General features: G+C 51.8%; 1 protein-coding gene across 4 annotated transcripts in view; it reads right to left on the reverse strand.

The window, feature by feature from the left end:
* ATP2C2 (ATPase secretory pathway Ca2+ transporting 2) overlaps positions 1-25,417 on the reverse strand; it is a 78,302-nt gene that overhangs the window by 4,854 nt on the left and 48,031 nt on the right. For all 4 annotated transcript variants that reach the window (XM_029202956.1, XM_029202937.1, XM_029202928.1 and 1 more), the window contains exons 8-23: positions 21,909-22,058; positions 21,754-21,822; positions 21,347-21,422; positions 17,156-17,222; positions 10,905-11,029; positions 10,659-10,756; positions 9,953-10,054; positions 8,733-8,822; positions 7,713-7,814; positions 5,800-5,956; positions 4,334-4,504; positions 3,451-3,548; positions 3,304-3,354; positions 1,388-1,554; positions 869-937; positions 676-792 (exon numbers count right to left, since the gene is read on the reverse strand). In XM_029202956.1, the coding sequence (XP_029058789.1) occupies positions 676-792; positions 869-937; positions 1,388-1,554; positions 3,304-3,354; positions 3,451-3,548; positions 4,334-4,504; positions 5,800-5,956; positions 7,713-7,814; positions 8,733-8,822; positions 9,953-10,054; positions 10,659-10,756; positions 10,905-11,029; positions 17,156-17,222; positions 21,347-21,422; positions 21,754-21,822; positions 21,909-22,058 (1,709 nt within the window). The remainder of the gene's footprint in view (positions 1-675; positions 793-868; positions 938-1,387; positions 1,555-3,303; positions 3,355-3,450; positions 3,549-4,333; positions 4,505-5,799; positions 5,957-7,712; positions 7,815-8,732; positions 8,823-9,952; positions 10,055-10,658; positions 10,757-10,904; positions 11,030-17,155; positions 17,223-21,346; positions 21,423-21,753; positions 21,823-21,908; positions 22,059-25,417) is intronic.

The raw sequence follows: 25,417 nt of genomic DNA on the forward strand, positions 1-25,417 counted from the left end.
GGGGTCCAGCTTTGCTCGCGGCCCCGTTCCCAGGGAGAGCACGCATAAGAGGTGGCCCTCTCGCTGGGCGTGTGGGCGGGGAGCAAAGCCGTCACCGGTGGTGATTAGATTAGTAACTAACAATTCAGCTGCACCGAGAGCAACACCCGCTATGTGCTCAGACACAGGGAAGTGCCTCGCTTGCTCACACCGGCCTCCCTGCCTCCAGAGCCCATCCTTCCTCCTGCATCATTCACTCCGTTAGCCTCACGCTCCCTCCTCATTCACCCAGCCAATAACGTCCTGAGCACCTAGTGTGTGCTGGGCACCATTGTAGGAGTCGGGGATCCTGCAGGGAACAAAAAAACCTTGCCCCCAGGAAGCTGACATCCTAAAGAGGAGATGGATTATGATCAGATAAACAAGGAAATATGTTCCCCTCTAGGCAAAAATAAAGCAGGGTAAGGTGACTGGGAGGGAGGAGGCTGCTGCTAGAGAAATCAGGGAGGACTTCTTGGAGGCAGTGACCTGAATGAAGAGAGGGCTCGAGCCATGCAGGTAGCTCAGGGAGAGCATTCCAGGCAGAGGAGCAGAAAGTTCATCGTCCCCCTGCCCGCCCACCAGACGCCTCCTACTGTGCCTGCTGCATTCCCCTTGCCGTCTCCCCTGCACGCTCCTGCCAGCACGCTGCCTTACCTCTGCGCCGGCGGCCCATCCATGATGATGTTGATCCACAGGATCTGCATAGCATTGAGGGGACTGGGCAGGTTGCACACGGTGGACAGAGTGATGAGGCTCAAGGCTGAGATGCTCCTGCAGGGCACACACAGGGCACTGTCACGAGCTGCTCCCAGACCTGGCACACGGGGGGACGCCGGCCTCGACTTACGTGCTCAGCTGAAATCGGACAAAGTTCTTGATGTTATGAAAAATCCCCTTGCCTTCCTCCACCGCATTCCTGCAAGAGAGGAGAAAGAATTTATTCACCAAGACGGCCGGGAGAGAAGGGTCAGCCAGCTCCCGTCACCTGCTAAAGGAAGCGACGGTGTCACCAAAGGTCACGTTTCTCCTTGGTGGCATTCTTGGGGAATCACCAGTAGAGGATATGCTGATGTCCTAACAGGTGCCTTCAGCCACTGGGGGCTGGTCGCCAAGCCACGATCGCCCTTCTGTCCAAAGACTGTAGACCATTCTCTCGTCCGAGCCCTGGGACCCCAGCCCTCACCCAAGGCTCCCGAAGTGCCTCCTGCCCCTCGGTGATCCACCAAGGAGAAGGAGCCCCCGTGGCCCTGCTTTCCATGAGAGGCGGGGTGGGCCTGGGGACACCGTGTATATCCACCACAGCAGAGGAGGGAGCTGCCACCCCAGGCATTTTTGCCACCAAAGAAACATCTAAAGAGCAGCTTACATGATGGCTGAGAAGTCGTCGTCCACCAGGATCATGTTGGCGGCCTCCTTGCTGACGTCCGTCCCCGTCCGCCCCATGGCAATCCCGATGTCCGCCGACTTCAGGGCGACTGCGTCATTCACCCCGTCCCCCGTCATGGCCACGATCGCCCCCGACTCCTGCAAAGCCTTTGGAAAGAGGAGGCCAGTGGAGGCCTGCAGACTGAGGACCTTCCTTCCAGATCCTTCCCTCCTCCTGCCCCACCTCTCACACTGAGTGGTCCATGGCAAAGGCCCCTCTCTAGAGGGCACTGGGGTCAGCTGGCCCGGGTCTGAATCCCAGTTCCCGCCGTATGAGCTGTGGGCACTGGGCAAGCCCTGAACCTAACCTCAGCTTCTCTATCTGCAAAGTGGGAGCACGGTCCCTCCTTATCACGGCTGTTGTGAGTCCTAAACTAAGAACACAGAGGGAACAGTGCCCGGCACAGAGCGAAGGCGTGAATGTGTTATCCGTCACCGCGCCAACTAAAAACTGTCGCTTGCCGTCTGGTTCTACAAGGTCGAAGTCACTGGCCACTGCAGCTGCTGACCTTCCACACCCGCTGAAAGGAGTTCAGGGCGGAGATCGGGAACGAGGGAAGAACTGGCAGAACAAGCCTTCAGATGGTTAGCTGTTTCCAGGAGCAGATTTTATGCGCCCAGATTCGTACAACTTTTCGCATCTAGAAAAGCACTAAAATCACTAACAGAGACGTCTGCTCCTCGTGGCCAGGAGCAGCCTTCTGCCAAAACATGTGCATGACTGCTGGTACCGCCTTCACTGAAGTCACATACATACCCCACCCCCTACCTCTTCGGAGTGGCCCCTCAGAGCCCCTCAGAGCTGAGATGCTGTCTCCCCAGCTGTAGATTTTTTTTTTTTTTTTTTGCGGTACGCGGGCCCCTCCCGTTGCGGAGCACAGGCTCCGGACGCGCAGGCTCAGCGGCCATGGCTCACGGGCCCAGCCACTCCGCGGCATGTGGGATCTTCCCAGACTGGGGCACAAACCCGTGTCCCCTGCATCGGCAGGCAGACTCTCAACCACTGCGCCACCTTCAGGGAAACCCTGTAGTCCTCATTTTGCCCCCAATAAAACTTAACTCACAACTCTCACGGTGTGCTTTTTTTTTCAGTCAACAACCATTAACAAATAATAATCAACTCGTCCCCTGAATCCATGTGGTACCCAATAAGTATTAATATTTTCTTTGAGGAATGACTGGCACACAGATTTACTCTGTAGAACTAAAAATCCCCAAAATGACACAAAAGAAAAAACACAAGTGTTAAAGAACAACTTTTCAAAGCATCCATGTGTGGAAAACCACACAGGAGTCTCTTGTTCCAGTCCTTTCGTTTTTGATGCACCATCAGAAGGCACCTGCGGTGGGCCAGGCAGCTGCCAAGGGCTTCACAGGCTCAGCTTCGTTTCTTTCTTTCTTTTTTTAGCCGTGCCATGCAGCATGTGGGATCGTAGTTCCCTGACCAGGGATTGAACCCGCACCCGCTACATTGGAAGCGTGTAGCCTTAACCACTGGACAGCCAGGTAAATCCCCTGGCTTCGTTTCGTCCTCTCCTGCCTTGTGAATTAGCTGGTGTCATTCTGTCATTCACATTATCCCCATTTTACAGATGAGGAAACTAAGGCCTGGAGTTAAATAACAGGAATACGCCAAGCAGCACCCGACTAACGAGGGCTAGCCTCTGCGCTTCTCCCTTTGCGCCACCCAATTCCCGCTCCCCGCTTTTGGTATACGTGGCACGGGGCCCCCAGTTCTCCCCTCCCCAGAGGCCAGTGCAGAGGAGGCGGCCACCGCAGGGCCCTGGACCACCTTGTGAGCAGAGCCGCCACCGCCCTGGGCTGTGCCCTGAGGGACCAGAGAGGCACACAACTGACCTTGATGATTTTGAGTTTGTGCTTTGGGCTGGTCCTGAAGAAGACAGACACCTGGATACGGAGACGGGAGAGGGCCGAGCATCAGTGAATGAGGAGGTGGCACCTTCACCCCATGCCCCTCGGTGGCGAGCCTCGGGAGGACCCCACCTTCCCGACGCGTTCGGCCAGCTCGCCCTGCTCGGCGCTTTCCACCTCTTCCCCGGACATGGCGCTCAGCTTCCCGTTGCACAGGCCTATGTTTCTTCCTGCAAGGTGTGGACAGTCCCTTCTGAGGGCCCGAGACTGTGGTCCCTGCACTTGCCCCTCACTCCACCTACCTGACATCAGGCCCCGCTTTGGCCACAGGGAAAAACAAAACCACGGTGACCCCAATGAGAGAGCCCCTGCTATGGTATCTGACCTTAATTCCATCCACAGAATGAACTGGCAACAAAGGCCTCTTATCCCCACTCTAAAGATGAGGAAACAGAGAGCGGTGACTTTCCCAAGGTCATAGGGCTAGTAAGTGCTAATACTGGACCTGACATGGTTCTTTCTGTCTGATTCCAGAGTCTGTGATCTTTCCATGGTGCCAGGCTGCCTCAAGACAGAGGGGGAAGAAACCCAAGGTGTGGCAACCGTGCTAACAGTAATAACAGGAGGAATAACAGGAGGAAGGTTGCTAGCCCTCTGCTGATGAAAAGCCTGAGGGTCAGAGTGGCTCAATGATTTGCCAAGGGCACACCGCTACTGGCAGAAGCCAGACTGGAAGTGTGCACGGGCAGTGATGCTGCCTGTGGAGATGAGGTGAGATCATGGGTGGAAGGCCCCAGGGCAGAGAAGGTTCTTGGTGCACACGAGGTCTTTTCCTCTTTAGGAGAACCTGCCAACATTTTAGAGACAAACACCCACTCGGAAGGTGGGATGCTGGTCCTCGAACCTCAGAATCTCTTCCAAGCACGTGGAAGGTAGGTGTGAGCTCTCCTGACCAGGTCCCTCGAGGAGTAAGCAGTGGTAGCGACCCTCACCCTCCACCCCATTCCCTGGTTACCTATCGCCAAGGCCGTCTCCAGAGCATCCCCCGTTATCATTTTCACGGACAAGCCCGAATCAGAGAGAACATGGACCGCTTCCTCCACGCCAGCCCTCGGAGGGTCGATGATTCCGATGAGACCCAGGAACGTCAGCTCCCCCAGCTCAGGCCCAGAAGCCAGGGCCAGCACTGCGGACAGAGCAAGACCCACAGAAGGTTCAGAAGATTTTCGTCCCCAGTCAGCCCCAGCCCCATCGTGTCCCAGACCCTCTTCTGTCCGCGAGGGGCTTGGGCACTAAGTCCCTGGACCACAAAGGGGAGGGACGATCTTCCCAGTGGTCGTCAGGCCCGTGCAGGGCAGCGGTTGTTGACGGCTCACCCACGATGGAGAGCAGGGCAAGTAGCAACAACCTGCCCAGCGGGAGACGGGCCTCTGTCTGCTGGTGGTGCAGTCCCCACGGGGAGTGGCCACGAGCACACCTGTGGGCTGGCACATCAGGGCACATTTCTGATGGCCTATCTGTCATTGCTCTGCCCTCCTCTGTCATTGCCAGCAGACTCGGGGCGACAGCTACTAAGGTCAAGAAAGACATGCAGGAGGCAACACGGGTCAGAGGACTCTGTTTCAGGGGCACAGAAGCCAGACCCGGCTCTTGGGGACAGGTGCTCTGAGAGGGGGTGGTGTGAGAACTGACCTTACTGATACTGGAGGGGAGCTATGGCCAACAAGTTCCAGCTGTGACCCCTCAGTCATGACACTGTACCAGTGATGCAGGGGGGTGTGCCAGCGATGCGGGTACCATTCCCCCCTTTCTCAAAGCAGCCCTCCCTGCCCTGCCAAGCTCAGCTCTGTCCTGACATGTCCTCACCTTATAGGCTTGTCAGTTTATAATTACTGTCCCCTGAAGGGGAAAACTAGGCCAACTGAAACCAATACAGGAAGCCAACGCTTCTCACTTTCCCCTGAGGGAATACATGTGTTCCAGAGTGTTTTCAGACATTTTCTCCGAAAACGGACAGGCTGACATATGACACTACGGGAAACATGAGGTTTAATGTTCAGCCCATCGGGGAAGGCGTTGGCCCTGGTGCAGAAAATTGGAAATGGCCAAGGAATGAAATGTCTGTATTAATTTACAAGAGCTTTGTGTTTTCCTGACAGCGAGCCGTGAGCAGGACGACCAATTGGGAAAATCATTGTTTCAGGGGCGGCCTGTTCACCTGTCTTAGAAAACTCAGAACCTCTTCTTGCACGCATGAGCTGCGTCTGGGATAACGGGTGTCATCTGGCGGCTGAGATGGGTGGGGGTCTCCCTATCTTTCATCTGCCCAAGAGAGTCCACCCTGGCTTTGCTTGCATTAGCATCCTGCCTGACACCACTGTGATCATCACTGTGTTGACTCGGGACCCTGCGTTAATACACTTGAGAAGTCAGTGTTAGTTGCAAACTTAGAGCTTGCGGCTTGGGACCACAGGCACTGACCCCGCAGGCCGAGCGACCCCATCCTCTTCTCCTCCTGCTGGCAGAAGGCTCGCTGCTGGGGCGTCAGCGGCAGGGGGATACCCCCATGGTTGTACATGGTACAGTAACGAATCACTTCCTCGAAGGCCCCCTTCATGAAGTAGATGTCTTCCTGCTCCTTGGAAAAGACAAAAGGAAAAAAATCGGCTGACACTGGCTGCTTCACCTCTTGGCGACCGTCACCTCATCCACACAGAGATGTTCACGGCGGGGTTATTCATCCCGGACCGTCACTGTTCACCAATACAGGACAGGTTAGAGAAGTTACAGGAAATCCATGTGATGGAATACCTTGCAGCCCAGAGAGGGGTGAGGCCGATCTCTGACCCAACCCAGGCCTGCCCTACATCGGGCTCCCTGGTTAATGTCACTCAGAGTATCTGCACTGGTCATAGCCCAGCCATTGCTGTGTCTTCAAGTGTGTGACTGACCACTAGATGTCTATTTCAGGGAGACTTCCAAGCAAGGCAGGCACCATGAACTTGGCCCATAAGAATGAACCCAAATGAGCAGCTGACCCGTTTCCTCTGCATTTGTTAAGCGCCAGGTGCCTTGTCAGTGTGGGTCACACTGTAACCCCGGCACGAGCGCAGCGCCTTCCTGCTTGCAGTGGGCAGCGAATGAGCTTGTGCAAACTGACACGGAAAGCTGTCCAAGACAGCACTTAAGGGAAGAGAGCAAATTACACACACTGTATACGGCATGACCTTCTTTTGAAACTACCACCCCCCGTGTTGCATTCGTACATTTAGAACCTGGAACACTCTATCTCTGACTGCTAAGGGGTGTCAGCATGGGTGGGAGTGGGGAGGGAGAAAGGGGCAGAATTGTCGTGAGCTTGCATTTTTGAAGTGACATTTCTATAATTTTTTTCAATGAAAATATATTACCATTGCCTTTGGGGGGAAAATAAGATTTGAAGGTATTTGAAGGTATCTTAAGCACCCGGAATTTATATGCCTGTCCACTCATGGCAAAGAGCTGGGATAAGCTGGCCGAGCTACCCGCCACTGTGAATGAGACGGGAAATCTCAGCATGGGCAAGACGTGACATATTCCAGGAAGAGCAGGACGTTTGGAGAAAAAGGTAGAAGGCGATAAAAATCTCTTAAAAAAAAAAAAAGTTTCTTCATTGTAGAAAATCTGAAAAGCTACAGAAAATTTAAAAAGAAAAAAGTGGGGGAAAAACGGCGAATCCCCCCACCCAGGCACAGCTAGTAGGAATTTGGTACCTGTTCCAGGTACCCAGGCACAGCTAGTAAGAATTTGGTACCTGTTCCCCAGGTGGCCTAGAACCTATGTGTGCACACACGTGCGAGCCCACTGTCCGCACCATCTATGGTGGATGCTGGGGTGTGTGCCTGGATCCCCCTTCAGGATGAAGGCTCGTTCCCCCGTTGTGAGTTACGTGAGATCATGTGTGTAAAGAACTCAGCACAGGGATGCGAAAGAAGGACCCTAAGTTAGCAGTGGGGTCAGTGTCACCAGTGGGAACGTGCAGTCACTCCAGTAGTAATTACTCAGTCATTGTACTGTAGGCGAGTCTCACACGTGAAATTGTATCAGAATCCCCGGCAGACACAGAAGACCGGGTCCCAGCCCTGGAATTTCTGAGTCAGTGGGTCTGGGGCAGAGCCTGAGAATCTGCATTTCAAACGAATTCCAAGGTGATGCTTCTGCGGGTTCAGGGACCCCACTTTGAGAACCAGAGATTCAGATGACAATCTCAGAAGAGGACCCAAGGTAATCAAAGGTTTACTTGCCATCAACTGTACTTTCACGTATTTGGAAGCTCACAGAAGTAGCCAGGAACTTTAAACTCTTCTGACGTCTGCATTTTGCTTTGCTGGAAAGGGGCAGAGAGGCAGACTCACCTCATTCCTGGGGCTGCATTGAACCGCCATCCACTTCTGTTCCGAACTGAATGGAATCTCTTTTTTTCGCATGTATGAATCTTTAATATCACTTAAGCCCATCTAGGAAAATAAAATGGGACGTTTTCAGTGAGTCATCCTAAACCAATCTCTATGCAAAGCTCAGTCTCTTTAAATTATTCATTATTCAAACCACCTCAGGCAGATGAGAAATCCAAGCGTTCAGCACACAGAGAAAAGCCATTTGCTTTCAAACGTCCCACGGGAAAAGAAGTCAATCTCTCTTTTCCCTTGTCCCAGGGGCAGAGCCTGATGGCCTCTGCCACAGCGTCTAGCTGGAACCTGTGGGGTTTCTTGCCGGGACGAATGTTTCAGACTTGAAGAGGCGGCAAAAGGAGCCCTGGGAAGTGGGGCGCCTGCGGTCACCACCTGGGGTCCCTGCCAGGCCTCACATTCACTCGCTCTTTGATGGCTTTCAGGCCAGTTCCTTGACAGCTCTGAGCCTTGGTTTCCCCAGTTGTAAACCAATCCTAACCCGTGCATCCCATCGCCCCCCAAGGGGTGAAAATGGGTTCTTAGGGGGTGAAAAAAATCTCCTTTATGTATAAAGCAGACACCCATACAGTACAGGAACATACTATTGGGCTGACAAAAAAGTTCGTTTGGGTCTTTCCATAATAACTGCGGTATTAAAATCTCATGGGGGGAGTGATCAGGGAAAAAACATCTAAAAAGTCTCCTTAGGGGAGTGTCATCGGTTGCACTGTGTCCCTCAAAGACTTACGGAAGGTGTAATTCCCCAGTGCCTGCGAACAGGATCTGATTTGGAAATAGGGTCTTTGGAGGTGTAACGAAGTTAAGATGAGGTTGTTGGGGGAGCCCGCGACGGCATGACCGGTGTCCTTCCAAGAAGAGGACAAGGCCACGTGAGGACCTCCTTCACTCAGACAGGACCGAATTGTGCTGCCAGTGTAGCTCCGAGAGAAAGAATTCCCCACGCAGACGCCACAGACCTCCTACCTTCATTGCCAGGGCCATCAAGGCGCCCTCCGTGGGCTGCCCCATCATGGCATTCTTTCTGATGGTGGCGTTGTTGGCGACACAGCCTGCCTGGAAGGAGAGGTGTCCGAAGGTCGTTTGTTAGTGTTTGGAGCTGCACCCGCCGGGGTCCCGGGCTTACTCAGGCACGTGAAAAGGTGCAGCCCTGAACGCTGCACCCGTTTTCAGAGCTGGGGCTGGCATGGGGGCCAGGGACAAGTTTACTCTTCAAAATTCATCAGTCTCAAAATGCACACGATTAATATTCACTGACTCTGTTGAATGTGGGTCGTCACACAGCTGTCATGAGGAACTACAGTGGGGAGGCAGGCGGACTGGGGGGTCACGCGTGTGCGGTGATGGCCAGTGCCTGCTAATGGGGACGGGGTTTCTGATTGGGGCGACGAAGCATCCTGGAATTAGATAGCGGTGATGGCTGCCCAACCTTGTGGATATACTAAAACCCACTGAACTGTACACTTTAAAGGGTGAGTTCTGTGATGTGCGACCTACATCTCAATTTAAAATAATAACATAGACAAAAAGAGCACGGGGGTGAATCCCGGCTCCCTCCCACTCACTGGGGGACCTTGGGCACTCACGCTGCCTCTCTGAGCCCCCGTTTTTTTTTTGGCCGGTGCTGTGCATGCCAGCACGCCGTATCTTAGTTCTCCAACCAGGGACCGAACCTGTGCCCCCTGCATTGGGAGCGCGGCGTCTGAACCACAGGACCGCCAGGGAAGTCCCGAGCTCCCGTTTCTTAATCTGCACAACTGAGATAATGGGGCCGCCCTCTCAGGGCTCTGTTAATTGTCACCGTGGAGGTGGGACCTGCGCGGAGAGGATGGTGGTCAAACTCCTCGTGGGGAGGGGACGTGAGCTCCTGCGAGGATAGGTATGGCTCACGTTACAAGTACTGATGGTAACAGCAGGCAGCGTTCATCCCGTGCTTGTTTCCCAACATTCACAGAGCCCCTTCCCTGTCCAGCAAGCAAGGGGGGAGGAAGGGGCTCCCAGCTTTTCCCTTACGACCCATATTTCCATCTGTATCTGGGCCGCCGTGACAACCTGACCCCTGGGCCGTGGCCCGGTCATCACCGAGAACCAGCTGGTCCAACTGCTGTCTCTCTTTCCGGAGAGAGTCCCCATTAGCTCTGTTTTAAATGCATGTTTACTTTCACGGTGGCGCTTTTGACACTTACCTCCACTAATTTCCCCACTGAGATGTTGGAAAACTGCTTAATGACTTCCTTTGAGGGTAAAAGGCAGACAGTCCCTTGGCCGTTGTAGCCAACTCCGCTGACCTACAGGGCAAAGGCAAAAAACGGGGTGTCGCTAGGAGGCAAAAAGACGCTTCCCCGGTTGACCCATATCCCTTTCTGGGGATCCATCCCCAAGGACACGGTCCCACCACGAACACATCTCCAAGCGTGAAATGTCCCCTGCGGGATTACGTATTAGTCAGATACCTCACCAGGTGCCGTGCTTCAGTAAATTGCAACAGGGCATTCTTCAGCCGGTAAAAATTATGGTTATGAAAACCAAGTATTAGCATACAAGGGTGCTTATGTTCTAGAACCGGGGCGGGCAAGCTCTTTCTTGTACAGCCGACAGCAAATATTGTAGCCTTGGCAGTGACCTCTGCTGTGATTACGCTGTGGCTGTGATAGGACAGGAAACACGGACAATGTGAAAACGCAAGGGTGTAGCATCCTCTGCCAACCAGAGGGTGGCTGCCTTCCACCAGTCGTGTTCCCTGCTACTACTGGTAGCAAGGAGATTGTCCAATAACCCATAGTTGCTTCTTCCTTACTGTTCTCTGGAAGACTCCGTGTGCTTTCTCTGGGAAGGAAGGGGTCTGGCAGGGCACAACCTGGACTTGAACCTTATAAATTCACACGGGCTCACCTCGGCGTGGAGCCCATCCGACGTCACAAGTTGGGTGACAGTCATTTCATTGGCAGTCAGAGTCCCCGTCTTATCAGAACAGATGACATTGCAGCAACCTGGCACGAGAAGACACCAGAGTTTACAGGAACAAGAAGTCGTCACCACCAACTCTCAGGCTTAGGAAACACCCAGGTAGAATCATCACGGCACTAAAAGGCCCATGCAGTCCAATTTGTAAGAATCCAACCAGCTGGGTTCCCTCACCTAAAGTCTCCACGATTGGCAGCTTCTTCACAATGACCCGCTTCCTGGCCATCCGCAGCACTCCCAGGACCAGCGTAACTGTGACGACGATGGGCAGACCCTCGGGAATGGCGGCCACAGCCAGGCTGGATCGAAAAGGCCAGGCGGATCACCTCGAGCACGCACTTAACGATGACGTGCATCGCACCTGGCGTTGGCAGCATGTTTACCCGGTGAAGCTTGTCCGTGGTTCCCCCACCTTCTCTGTTCTGTCCTCTGCTGCCAGTCCCATGACACACCTGCCTCCTCCTTCAGCATCCATTGCTCTGAGCTTTCCCCCCCGCGAAACCCTGCTTTCCTACCAGACATCCACACTTTAGTGTGAATTAGTCTGTCCCCTGTTTTGCCTATTTAAGTGCTTTTGCATTTAAATTGTCATCTATTAGAGACAAAAGGCTTGGGCCCTATGAAAGCAATTTCCGGAATCAGGCACTAAGTGGGAAGCGGAATTATTAGGTTCAGAGGGTCCTCCCTGGGTCCCTTACATTTTACTCTAAATTGGTCTAATGGTTTAGACACTTGCTGTGAGAAGACCAGACAAGGAAATGAAAGTTGGGGGAGGTGAAGTGGCACGGCGAGGCGTTTGCCTAAGCGGGTCGTTGTGCTGTCTGCTCATCTGCTTAGGACGCCCCCGCCAACTCTTTCTGTACCACGTGGCCCTGCCCTCCCACAGCCAAGGTTGATTGGGTTAGAGGAGAACATGTGACTCCAGCTGACCCAACGAGCTTCTCCCTTGGGAATCTGCATTGGGACTGAGCACAGGATCCCCTTCCTGTGGGCAGGGTTTGTGTCTTGCCAGTGACCTCAGGCCGATGGGGGAGGCTGGAGAGTGCGGGGCAGACTGTGCAGAGCTGTGGGGTGAGCATCACCATGCCAAGCCCCGGCGTGGTTCACCCTTTGCAGAGCACAGTCCCGCAGGTAGTCAGTAAATATTTGCTGAGTGAACACACAGGAATGAGTGAACACATGGCAAGTGCAAGAGCCTGGACCCACCCTGGCCTAGCATATAGTGAGCGCTCTACATAGGTTGGTTAATAATCAGAAAGCCCCGCCGCCGCCACCGCCGAGGATGACCATTCAACCGAAGCCACGCATGGCTACCGTATTTCATCAGATCTAAGGCGCTGCTGATTGGGAAGGGCACCATTATCCTGCGCACCTGTAAAAACATACCGCCCATTAACGGTGCCGGGATGCTTTCTCATCACCTCACTTGTGAGAAGCAGTCTGACTTCAGAGAAGGTAGAAGGTGAAAAAGAATGTGTGTCTTAGAATCAAAGAAATACGGTATATGAATGGCGGCCTTTCACCTGGAGACCATGGAGCACGCAGGGGTAAGTTATATAAACCAAGGTGACGGAATTTGGTCAAGGGACTGTGCCCGGTTTCTACGGTGACGGCAAGAAGGTTTCCTTGGTTTTATGGCACAGGCTGACAAGGCCAGCTAAGCAAACATTTGCAAAGGGTTCTCATGGTCACTTTCCTCCTACATGGCATGAGAAGGGCATTGTGTGTGCCTGGATGTTCTCATAATAAAAAATTAATTGGCAAACTAATAAAGATTAGACCAGGAAAAGCAAGTAGACCTTGGGTCATCCTGAATGTCGCTCAAGGCAGAGGGAAGTAGGATAAAGTTTTTAAAAGAATGATTCTCATGCTATTTATTTTGGAGAGTCTCTTCCTCACCAGCTATCCTGCCATTTCTACCTTATGACTGAGAGGTGTTGAGTGATTTTCTTCTGCTAGAAACTGAAGAACCTCATCCTTTCAAAGTCACAAGTGAAATGACCACAGTCAGTTTTCTTTCAATTGCAAGTTTCCCATGGACCGAGTGGGATGAGAGAGATGAAAGGGGCTGTTAGACAAGAAATCAGAAATGACCTTGGGGAAGTAGGGATGCAGTGGACACAGGAGCCTTTTCTCTTACTGACCTGGAAATATTTAACAGTCTTTTTGCCTCATGGAACTTTCTGTGGTTTACAAGATGGGATGGAACGCATCCTTATTTGGGGGAGGTTCTCATGCATCACGGCCTCTGAGAGCTCTGCTTTTTCTGGGAGCCCCTCGTGGCTGAGGCTCCACCCTCTGCCACCACCCCCTACCTCTGAAGACCCAGTCACCTGAGCCTTCTTTTTGGGGCTCCACCTTCTTCCCTAGCACCACCTCTTGCTGGAGCCCCGACTAGGGTAATTGTAGCCATGGCCTCACTGCTCAGAGTGCTGCTTCCTGAACCGGCAGCATCACCATCCCTGGGGAGCATGTTAGGAATGCAGAATCTCGGGCCCTCCCCCCAGACCCACTGAGTCAGAGCCCCGGCAATCTGTGTGGGACAAGCTCTCTCAGGGACCCTTGTATGGTGAGGTTAGTTACGGTCAAGTCCAAGACCCCCTGCTCTACGGCGTCCTCCTCTTGCGGGAGGCCCTGCCCTCACCTCAGACTCCACCGTCCACAGCGCAGCCAGCTGCCCACTGCCCTGTTCCCTCTTCCCCCCTCCCTCCTCAGAGCAAGCCAGGGTTCACACCTCCCATCACCATCCCAAGAATGGCCAACGCTTTTCATCTCTCTGCTCCAAAAGAATAGTAGAGATGGCCTGGCACCGCGTGTTGAGAAGGGCTCTGAGGATGTGATTAGAATTCAGAGAAAAAGGGGCCCATGAGTTTCCGCGTGATCAGCCCCGTCATCTACCCTACCGTCTGGTCTTATCACCCAGCCCGACCACGGCCTCCCCGCTGCTTCCACAGATGCGCTAGGCTCACTCTGCCTCCGCGCCTTTGCCCCTGCCATTCCCCTGCCTGAACGCCCCGCCCACCCTTAGCAGCATCTCTCCAGCTTCAACTCCTCAGAGAAACCTCTCTCGGCCCCCTTTTCCGGCCACATCCCTTCCCGCCTCCCTTTTAATCTCTCTCAACCATCGTTTCCTTTGTAGCTTTGATCATACGTTGTGATTATTTTGCTAACATTCACTTAAATTGTTCACGTTTACTTTCCCCACCAGCCTGCAGACTCCGTGGTCCGGCTCCACCAGCAGTGGACGATGCAAGTACATAGTAAACAGGTGCTCAAGAAACGTGTGGGGCAAATAAGCAAACCAAGTGCCATGGCCGGGGAGGGGAGGGAGAGTCCCCGCCCTGCCCGGGAGGTGGCCAGGGGCACTGAGCCGGACCCTGGCTTTGGATCAGAATCGTGGGGTCTGCGGCCTGTCTCCTCCACTCCCTGATCCTGTAACTACAGGCAGATGTGTCGGCCTAACCCTCAGCTTCTCCATCTGTGAAACGGAGACCGGCCTGCCTCTCGGAGCTGTGCCTCGATGAGCGAGGTCACCTGCTCCTCCCGAGTCCCTCCCCCTCCTCCACTCGGCATCAGCAGACCCTGGCTGCGCCCCCTTCACTTTCTCGAAGATTCTAGAACCGCCTCACCTAGCCGGTCAACACTCTGACACTGACACGGAAGGATAAACGGCCAACGAAAGCTCTGGGTCCTATTTTCCTTTATACCATTCACGGCACGTAGCTCAGGATATAAAGTCAGGAAACCCCAGCTCGACTTGAGATCATGACCTCGTCCACTCAAAAGAACGCGTTGGGCTCTGTATCTAGACCTCTGCAAGCCCTCTGCTGTGGCCACCACCCAAATGTGACGATGATGATCCGGGTGTGTTTCAGGGAAAAGACCTGAAATCCAGCAGGAACATCTGTACAGCACAATGGCCTGATTTTCATGGTTCCAAAGAGTTTGGGGGGAAGACCCAAGCCCTGGTATCCATCCATTTATTTATAGCTTATATAAAGTGAAAACCTAAAGACAATTGCTGTTAGGGTATCTTTTCGTTTTATACTCAGAATTAGTCTGAGATGGCGTTTTCCAAATGTTTGCCATCTGTATCTTGCTTTTATGGTTTTTGTCCCATTATATTCTAACCAGCTTTTCCTTTTTCTTTTTCATGTTCCCAGGAGTTGGCATTAATGAGATTTTGTTTGTTAAGGAATGGCAAAGCTTCTAAAACCAGACACAGGCTTTTCCAGTTTCCATTCAGTCACAAAATAGTCACTGAGTAATAGGATACACACCTGCCCGCAGGTGGATTTTGCTGACCTGCCTCTCAATGCACACAGGTCAGTGTGATTAAAAAATGAGGCATTTGAAAGAATGTACATATATATGTACAACTGAATCACTTTGCTGTACAGCAGAAATTAACACAACACTGTAAATCAACTATACTTCAATTTTAAAAAGGGAGGCATTTGGAATTTTACAAGACCTGCATTTGAATTTCTTCTATTGCTAATTGCCAGGTAATGGTGTCCACTCATTTTTACACAGACAGACTTGACTCTGTACCAGAGACGTGTACACTCAACCCCCTAAAGCAAGGTTCTCTGGCCCACACTGGCCGGCCCTGTGGGAAGCAGCTCCCCACAGCCTCCGTCCTACACTGGGATGCCCCGAGCCATTGTGAGGTGCGTCATTGTAATGACAGTTACAACGTGGCTGTTTGCAAACAGTTTACTTTTTATATATAAATTAGAAAGGTTCCAAGGATCCTTGTAATAATAGCTTTCCTAATTACCTGCTTTATGTTTTCTTTATTGAGATGTAATTCACGTACCATAAGATTCGCCCTTTCAAAGTATATAATTCAGTGGTTTTATATTCAGAGTTGTATAACGATCCCTACAATCACTTTTGGAGCCTTTTCATCACCCCCAGAAGAAACCCCACAACTGTTGGGGTCCCTCCTCGTTCCCCGACCCCAGTCCCTGGCAGCCACTAACCTACGTTCCGTCTGTATGGATTTGCCTGTTTGGGGCATTTCATAGAAACAAAGTCACATGGTATGTGGCCATTTCTGTCTGGTTTCCTTCTCTTAGCCTCATGTTTCTATGGCATCCACACCGTAGCACGTGTCAGTGCTTCACTCTTTTTTTTTAACATCTTTACTGGAGTATAATTGCTTTACAATGGTGTGTTAGCTTCTGCTGTATGACAGTCAATCAGCTATACATATACATATATCCCCGTATCTCCTCCCTCTTGCGTCTCCCTCCCACCCCCCCATCCCACTCCTCTAGGTGGTCACAAAGCACCGAGCTGATCTCCCTGTGCTATGCACCTGTTTCCCACTAGCTATCTATTTTACATTTGGTAGTGTATATACGTCCATGCCTCTCTCTCACTTCGTCCCAGCTTACCCTTCCCCCACTGGCTTCCCTCCTTCTCGTGGCTGAATAGTATTCCACTGTATACTGTTTATCTGTTCACTACTTGACGGGCACCTAAGTTTGTTTACATTGTGGGTTTGAGGTACTAAGTATGTATTTTCGCTCACCGACATTAATCTTCCACATAACACCTGACCATCTTACAGACAACAACACAAGGGGGCGTCACCCTGAGGAAACCATGAGGGGCCTGACGTGGGTCCTCCACGTCCCGGATTACCGGCTGCTCTTCCGCTGGGACATGCCCCATTAGGGACAATCCCTAGCACCCCGTGTCCCCGAGCAGCCGTGGAAAAGCTGTGGCAACTTCACGCCCCTGCACAGAGCCTGCCTTCTCCTGTCTGCCTCTGCTTCTCCACTGGGACCCAGGGTGGGGCGGTCACTTATGAGCACCACCAGGTCAGGGAAGGGCAGGTTCCCTGGGCTTAAAGTCAGGGCCCCGATCCCCAGCCCTGCAGTCAGCCGTGTGGCCTCGGCTACACGGTCTCTGTCCTCTCCCGCAGCTGCCTCCATAAATCAAGGGCCGAGTTCCAAGTGCGTAATGAGAACACGCACCCACTGCGCGTTCCGCGTGGCTGCAGGCACCTGCGCAGGGCACCCGGGGCATCCTCACCGCGCCTCTCGGAGGGCTGACATCACACCCGTTTACAGAGGAGGAAAAGAAGGACCAGTAAATGAAGACGCTGGGCCGGGGTCGCATGGCTAGCAAGTGGCAAAGGCAGAATCTAAATGTGGGTTGGCTGGCTCTGGAGTCCGCGCTCAGCCAGGAAAACCCAAACCCACGGGCCAGAGGGACAGTGACAGGGACTCCGAGTCGTCAGCTTTCCTTCCTTTTGCAGACATTCGCTGGGCACCCACCTGCCAGACAGTGTGCTACGGGGAGACTGTGGCTTAGGGGGAAGGGCTGCATCTTCCCCACGCCATTCCTGCCCCCCAATCTCCCCACCTTCCCTTGTGCACAGGCGAGGGGGGATGGCCCAGCGCCCTTACCTGACCCCGATGGTGAACATGCTGAGGAGATGCTTCCCTTGCAGCCAGCCCGTGAACATGATCAGGCCTGGGAGGAGATAAAAACATACACGTATGTATGTACACACACACACACGTACGCACACACGCACACACACACACGCACAACTATGTCCTCCAAAGGACGAAGGCATTCCAAACTCATCTCCTTAAAGAATTTCCAGTAATACAAAGGACTATTATGAATAACCTCAAACACGTGCCACCTCTCCCCTTTTTCTTTTTAAGAAAGCAACTCCCTTGACTACGAGAAAGAGGATGGCTTTACTTCTTCAGGAGAGGATCAAGGCAGCTCAAGTAAAAGAAAGAAACAGCCAACCAGTTTATCTGGGGCTGTTGTCAACATTTCTGTATTCCACAAGTTCCCATGGGCTGCACGCCCCCAGGACTTGCCCCAAGGTGTCTGCTGTGTTCCCGTGACGCACAGATTGGCCGCTGTCTCTTGACTGACTTTATCCTGCGTGTTCATGATTAAATACATTCCTTTCTCCATTTCTCTCCTTCGTCAGTCGTTGACCCAACGCTTCCTAAACGCCGGGCACTGTGCTATGTGTGGGACACACAGTCAGTCAGAGACGGACCCTCCAGGCACAGGGGTGGCATGAGTCACGCTGGGACCCGTGCAAGTGCTGAGACGTTCTGACAATGGGGAGAAGTTCAGGGGCCGCCAGGCGTGGCCTCAGTTTCCTCACCTGCAAAGCGGGGACAATGACCGTGTCTTCCTCAAGGACTTGTTTCAGGATGTAAGATGTGACAATGTACCTGGAGTGCTTAGCTCGGCTCCTGGCCCACAGGAGCACCCAGTCGTGAAAGGCTGGGGCCACGGTTACCGGACAGGTGAAGGGAAAAATGTGTGAGGTGAGAGGAGTCACCTGTTGACACGTCCTGGGAGACTTGCTGAAAAGCACCAGCTTTGTTTTGCAGGGAAAGGGGAGCCAGCGCAAGTTTCCTGCTGGGTAGTAGCGGTGTGCGTGTGTGCGTGTGTGTTGGGAGTAGCGGGGTCAGAAGATCTGATTTATTAGGGGCTATTTTCATACTATGTATCTTTCTAATTAATTAATTAATTAATTTTTGGCTGCGTTGGGTCTTCATTGCGGTGCGGTGGCTTCTCTTGTTGCGGAACACGGGCTCAAGGCGCACGGGCTTCAGTAGCTGTGGCTCGGGGGCTCTAGAGCGCAGGCTCAGTAGTTGTGGCGCACAAGCTTAGTTGCTCCGCGGCACGTGGGATCTTCCCGGACCAGGGCTTCAACCCGTGGCCCCTGCATTGGCAGGCGGATTCTTAACCGCTGCACCACCAGGGAAGTCCCTATTTTCATACTATGATTAGCAACAGGCTTCAGTAGTCATATAAAATCTTAGCTGCAATCCAAATGAACCCAGATGCAAAAGACTGGGTGGGAGGGAACTCTATTAAAAATAGGGGCAGGGTCGCACCCACCAGGACCCGCCCCTACCCTGGGGGCCTCCCTGCAGGAGGAGGCTGAGCTTGTTCACCGGGGGCTCACAAGAGCTGACTGTGCTCATTTCTTCCCAAATCCACGTTCAGTAACTTTGCACTGGTAGCTTGAAATGGGCGGCTGTGACTATTGATACCGTGGAAAGTGGCAAACACCGCTTTCCGCTGGAGCTCGCTGTTCCCCAGAATCTCCTCCTTGGACCCTCTGAGGGTTCAAAATTCCCACTCTGCCAGAGCAATTCTTCAAATATTTATTAAAAAGAAAACACGTCTGAATGGTATCATGGGCCTGGCCATGGACATGCTAATTTACTTTCTAATTTAACTTGAGGAATAATGGCTTATACGAGGCAATGACCGTGCAGGACCTCTGACTTGGATTTTTTTTTTTTAAACAAATTTCATCTTGTGGAAAGGCCTGCTAAGAGCATCTATTTGACAATGTGCCTTGAAGCACATCTACTTGGTATTTGCTCTTGGGGCCATTATTACGGCCCAGTCTCCTTCTGGCAACCCCAATGTCTAGAGCAGGTGGTGGAAAGGTTTTCATATAACAGATCAGATAGTAAACAGCATCGGCTCTATGGGCCATATGGTCTGTTACAACTCAGCTTGGCCGTTGCAGTGTGCAAGCAGCTATAGATAATACGTGAATGGGTGTGGCCGTGTGCCCATAAAACAGATGTGTGAACACTGAAATTTGAATTTCATATAACTTTAATGTCATAACATATTCTTCTTCTATTTTTTTCAGTCATTTAAAAATGTAAAAAAAATTCTTGGCTTGTGAGCCACACAAAAACAGGTGGCAAACCCGATTTGGCCTGGGAGTCATAGTTTCCATCCCCTGTTCCAGAGTGTAAAAGGGTCCTCTGGCCAGCTGGGGCCGCGTGGGCATCCATTCTAGCCCAAAAGCCTGATCAATGTAACCCCGAGGATGGCAGGTGAACGGCGATGCAGAGCCACTTTCCCCTCCTGCGTCCATGACAGACATCACTAATCCATCACAGTTCTCTGCCACCTAGCCTGAGCATGGACTCCAAATCCTCTCACAAGCACACAGCCCCCTTAGCTGTGATCAGACTTGACAGGTTAAGATAAAACCCATTTTCCATAACTGCTCCAGGACAAAATAGGGTGGAGACGAGGGAAGAGGACATAGAGCTACATGAAAACAGTAAAACTACTGACTGAGCAAAGTCTGAGCACTAAATCCAAAGTTGACATTTGGAAAGGAGACTGGATACTAGAAGGTTGGGATGGGGTGGCCAGGGAGGAAAGGGTGGGCAGGTCTGTCCCCAGCATGACAGAATTGAGAGCTTTGACTTCAGACCATATCCTCTTAACACTTTGCTAAATTTACCACCTCTTATAAGTTGTGAAAGAGTGGGAAATACCTTCCATGCCTTTGAATCTACCCTTTCCTCTGTCTGGAATTCCCAATCTCTTCTTTTTTTTTTTTTTTTTTTTTTTCACTTGGCAAACTCCTACCCATCCTTCGAGACCCAACTTAATGTCACCTCCTCCTGGGAGCCTTCCCAACTCTCCCATGCAAAATTAACTGCTGCCTTCACATTTCATATTTGTTCAGGTGTCTCTCTCCTATTTCCCTGGGGTCCTTCAAAGGGCACAAGCTGTGTCTGACTCATCTTGGTGGCTCCAGAACCTATCATAGGGTCTAGCATGTTATAAGATACTCACTAAATGAATGAATGCATCTAGATGCCCAGAAGCACAACAAAACTGCTGCCAGGAGGGACAGATGTTTCTCCCAAGAACTTTATCGGCCCTGCAGTTTAGCCAGATTCTCTAGTACTTCCTCCCATCACTGCTAATGCTATAAGCAGTGGTTGGTTGGTTTGTTCCTTTATTCACTCGTTCGTTCAACCAACATTTATTGAGAATCTACAGTGGCCCAGGCACTGGTTGATCCTGAAAGCTGGGAACGAAGGACACAGACTCAAAACCAGAGCTGGAGACAGCAGGAAGGAGCAGGTGAAGGGACCAGGGCAGCCCCATGGGGATCTTCAGGAGTAAGACCTGAATTTAGCTCTGCAGCATCTGTGGATGCTGTTTGGTGTGTTGCCAAAGGCCAGGACGCACAAGCCCAGGCACAACCTGCTTAGTAGCATAGAAACCTGGCTGGGCGCACCACCAGACTACATTTCCCAGTCTCCTCTGCAGTTAGGTAGGCCATGTGACTTCATTCCAGCCAATCGAGAATAGGCAAAATTGATGACATCACTTCCTGGTCCCTGCCTTAAAAATTTCCCCCCACAAGCCTCCATATTCTCTCTTTCCCTACCTGCTGGCTACATAGAATTATGGCCCACCTCCCAGGACCTGCAGGAAGGCAGAGCAACAATACGGTAGGGGCCTGGGATCCCAAGTCAGTGTTTGGAGGTGAGCTATCCAGGAAAGCCATTTCACCAGGAACATGCCCATGGACTGTGGTGTGGGCAGGAAATAGATTTTGACCATGTTAGGCCATTAAAATGTGGGGGCTGCTTGTTACAGCCATTAGCTTGTTCTGATAGAGAAACCTCTTGTTACTGTCCAAGAACCTCTGATCCCAAACCCCAGTTCTCACCCAGGTGAGTAGCAGGGTATTTGAGAAACAGCTGTGGGTGCTCAGGACGGCTCCCTCCACACACCCCATCCCCTCTGGGACCCCATGCAGAAATTGCTTCACCCACCAATTATGCCGAATGAGAAAAGTGTCAATTGCTTCCCCAGTTTGTCCATGCTTTTTTGTAGAGGAGTTTTAGGCGTCTGAAAGGATGAGAACAATGGGTTTGTTAGATGAGATCCCAGCAGCGTCCCCCAGTTTCTGCCTGGATTTTTTAACGTCTTAAGCTGAGTGACGATTACACAAGGACACATATATAAAAATTCACTGACTGCTACGTTTCAGATCTGCGCGTGTCACCGTAAGTTATCTTGACAAAAATCCGAATAAATGTTTTAAAAGAAAAAATTTGAAAAAGGGTACTCACGTTAAGCATATCATCCTTATTCCTAAGGAGCAGGCAGGGCTGGTGTCACCAGCTGAGAATCATCTCAAAGCCCAGCTTCCAAAAACCCAAAGCCCCACTGCCCTCACCTCTTCAGCCTGCATCATCTTAAACACTTCTCCGAACTGGGATCTTTCTCCTGTTCCGATCACGACGCCCTGCGTTTAGGAGAGAGGAGCTTGAGCTCTGAGGCTGAAAGCCTGCAGATGACGGAGACCAGGGCCCCCAGGCACCCGGGGCTTACCTGTCCCTTCCCGTACTGCACCAGTGTCCCCATGAAGACAATGTTGCTCAGGGTGGTGAGGTCGCCCCCGCCCGTCAGCGGGGTGTCCGTCTTACTGCTCGGCTCGGCTTCTCCCGTGAAACTGGACTCGTCCACCAGGAGGTCTGTGACCTGGGGGAGCAAAGCGAGAAGGCGTGGCACCCACCCTCCCATCTGTGAGCTGGTTTTCAAAGCCCAGAACGGTGTCTAGCACCTTAGTGTCATTGCCAGCAGACAGCAAACAGGAACGTGCTGAAAGCAGGAAGCGAGTATCAGAATGCAGCCTCAGATGCCTCCACGAAACAGAAAAGCTTTGAATGTATGGCCCCTTTCAGAAAGCACAAAGGTCTCATATCCTATTTTAACATTATTTTAAATTTTAATATTTTTAAAAACTTAGGCAATGGTTAAATTAGAACATCCCTCTCAGAGCATCCTGTCTTTCCCCTAACACTCCACATCCCACCCGCCTTGGAAGGTCCCGTACAATCTGTGTAGTCTGAGTAGCACTGAGCCGTGTTATGCAGTGACAGCCTAAGGTCACGTCAACACCGAAAACACATACTCGGGCACAGATACGCACACACACCCAGACGTTTCCAGGGTGACACTTCCAGAACATCTACCATGAGCCAGGCCAGATGCGGAACACTTCACAAGGCTTATCTCTTTTTTTTTTTAATTTATTTTTTATCTTTGGCTGCATTGGGTCTTTGTTGCTGCGCGCAGGCTTTCTCTAGTGGCAGCGAGCGGGGGCTACTCTTTGTTGCAGTGCGCGGGCTTCTCATTGCGGTGGCTTCTCTTGTTGTGGAGCATGGGCTCTAGGCGCGCGGGCTTCAGTAATTGCGGCATCCGGGCTCAGTCGTTGTGGCTCACAAGCTCAGTAGCTGTGGCGCACGGGCCCAGCTGCTCCGCAGCATGTGGGATCTTCCTGGACCAGGGCTCAAACCCGTGTCCCCTGCATTGGCAGGTGGATTCTTAATCACTGTGCCACCAGGGGAGTCTGACACAAGGCTTATCTCTCAATCCTCACAGACTCCATGAAAGATGCTATTATTTTCTCCTCTCTACATTTGGGGTAACTGAGGCATGGACCGATTAAGAAATGTGCTCAAGTTTACACAGCTAGTTAGTGGCAGAGCAGAGGTCTGAACCAAGGCGATGGCTCCAGAAACTGCACTCTTAACCACCTTGCAAAACTGACCACAGGCCCAGTAGGTATCATTCAAGAGGGGAGTCTCCTGTGGCCAGAACTGTGCCAGGTACCACCGAGGACACGCAAGGCATCAGGGTGGGCTCTGCCCCTAAGGACCTTCTCATTTAAGCAAAAAAGAGGGCTTCCCTGGTGGCGCAGTGGTTGAGAGTCCACCTGCCGATGCAGGGGACACGGGTTCGTGCCCCGGTCCGGGAGGATCCCACATGCCGCGGAGCGGCTGGACCTGTGAGCCATGGCCGCTGCGCCTGCGCGTCCGGAGCCTGTGCTCCGCAGCGGGAGAGGCCACAGCAGTGAGAGGCCCGCGTACCGCAAAAAAAAAAAAAAAAAAAAAAAGAGGCAATTTGGAGAACTGCTGCTGGGTGAACTTAGTAATAACAAGCTTCATCAGAGCAATGGAGAGATGGGGGGAGGTACAGAAAAGACTGCTCGTTTGCCAGCAACCCACCAGCACTAAAAGGACAGAAGCCCAGTGCGCTGAGCACTGGCACCAATTCACCCTCTCTGGGGACAGGTTCTTGCGAGTAGACAGGGAGTGGACAGAGGTGGGCACTGGCCCAGGTGCGGAAGCCACAGTGGGAAGGAGAGCTGGCCCTGCTCTCAAGGGGCACTGATTGGAAGAGGGGACTTAACCCCATCAACGCAAGAGGGCACAGGCAAAGAGACAGGAGGTTTGGTCCACCTGGGGACCCATGTGGGGACCAGCATGACTGGGGCAAGGAGGTATGGAAGGTGTGGTTGGAACCCAGTTGTGTTTGGCATTGGTTAAGAAATTTGGATATTACCTTGTAAGCGATGAGGAGCCATGAAAAGTCTTGAGCAGAGAAGGATGGACATGGGGGAGATATAAAGAAACCATGTTAGACGTTGCAAGAGGTAGGCCAGTTGCGTTGGGAGGGGAAGCATACAGTCCAAGGAATAAAGGCCAAGTGAAGCATAGTAGGGCTCTCAACGAGGGGGCGGAAGTGGGCACGGACAGAAGAGCCGGACAGAAAGAACAAGGAGACAACTGGCAGCAAGTGGAACTAAGGAGACAGGTTTATTTGTTCTGTTTTTAATTCCAGTGTTTACACTTGTACAAGACTACGTGAATGCTAAGTGCATGCCCAAGAGCCCCCCGTACCTCCATGCTGGTTTCCCAGTGGACCCACGAGGGCTAGAGACTTCTTAAGGTTCTTTTTTTTTAAAAAAATCATATTTGCATATCTGTGATTTGGGAAGCTTTAGTTTTTCCATTTATAAAATGGATGCGTCAGGAGTTAGAACATCATTTTCCCACTTGTGTCTTGGGGAACCCTCTTTCACAGGGAGTTAATTGGTGCGCTATGGAGAAAGGGTTCCATGGTGAAAAACATTTTGGGAAACATGGAGTTAAAGCCAGTGAACTGGTTCTCCTTAGTGCAGGACTTTTCAGGGCCTTTACTATGCAAATAGGTGCCGAGACTCTCCAAGTGGGGGAGGTAGTATGTGGATCATCTAGTGGGGTAAGTTTTGGGAGACACTGGGCTGGAAGGTCGCCAAGTCTCTTCTAGTTCCAACCCTAACCCCTCCAAACACACAGAGAACCACATAAGCAGAGCTCATTTTGACCACTGGTTTTTGCTGGTTAAAGAAAGACCAATTAGAATATAACCTGCTCGCCCAGTTTCTCAATTGGTCAACTCAACAAGACTTTAGTGGACGCCTATTATACACCCAAAGAATTTTAAGTCAGACTCTATTCCAAGAAATTTGGAAATCAAGTTCTTGATACAAACAGAGGGTGATTAAGTGCTAAATAGGATGGTGCTAAGTTAAAGTACAAGAGAAATTCAGAGAAGAAATACTGCTGTTGATGGTATGCTAATGCTAATAAACGTTTGCTGAGTGCTTGTATTTTCTCATGAAACATTCACAATTATCCCATGGAAAAGATGCTGCTCTGATCTCCACTTTACAGATGAGAAAACTGAGGCTCTGAGAGCTTAAGAAACCTGCCCGAGGTCCCAAAGGCTAGGTTGTGCCAGAGATGAATTCTAGTGCATTTTCTTAGCTCAGGCTTCTGTTCTCTCAGAAGACTTAGAGATGGGGCAGTGGGGCAGGCCAGGCTGTGAAGAGTCAGAGGGCGGAGTTTAGTCTCGATTCATGTGACATGGGGGCCACTGCAGCTTCCAGGGCAGTAGGAGGCCCATGAACACAGAGCCTGGGGAGAGGACACTATGAGGGGATGCTGGATGGATAAGATGGGGGGAGGTTCCAGCTGGAGTGACAGCAGCGGTTGCCCAAGCATGAGGATCTT

This window comes from Monodon monoceros, unplaced genomic scaffold, assembly GCF_005190385.1.
Source record: "Monodon monoceros isolate NGI ecotype Baffin Bay Population unplaced genomic scaffold, NGI_Narwhal_1 Super_Scaffold_10, whole genome shotgun sequence".
In the NCBI taxonomy this organism is placed as follows: domain Eukaryota; kingdom Metazoa; phylum Chordata; class Mammalia; order Artiodactyla; family Monodontidae; genus Monodon; species Monodon monoceros.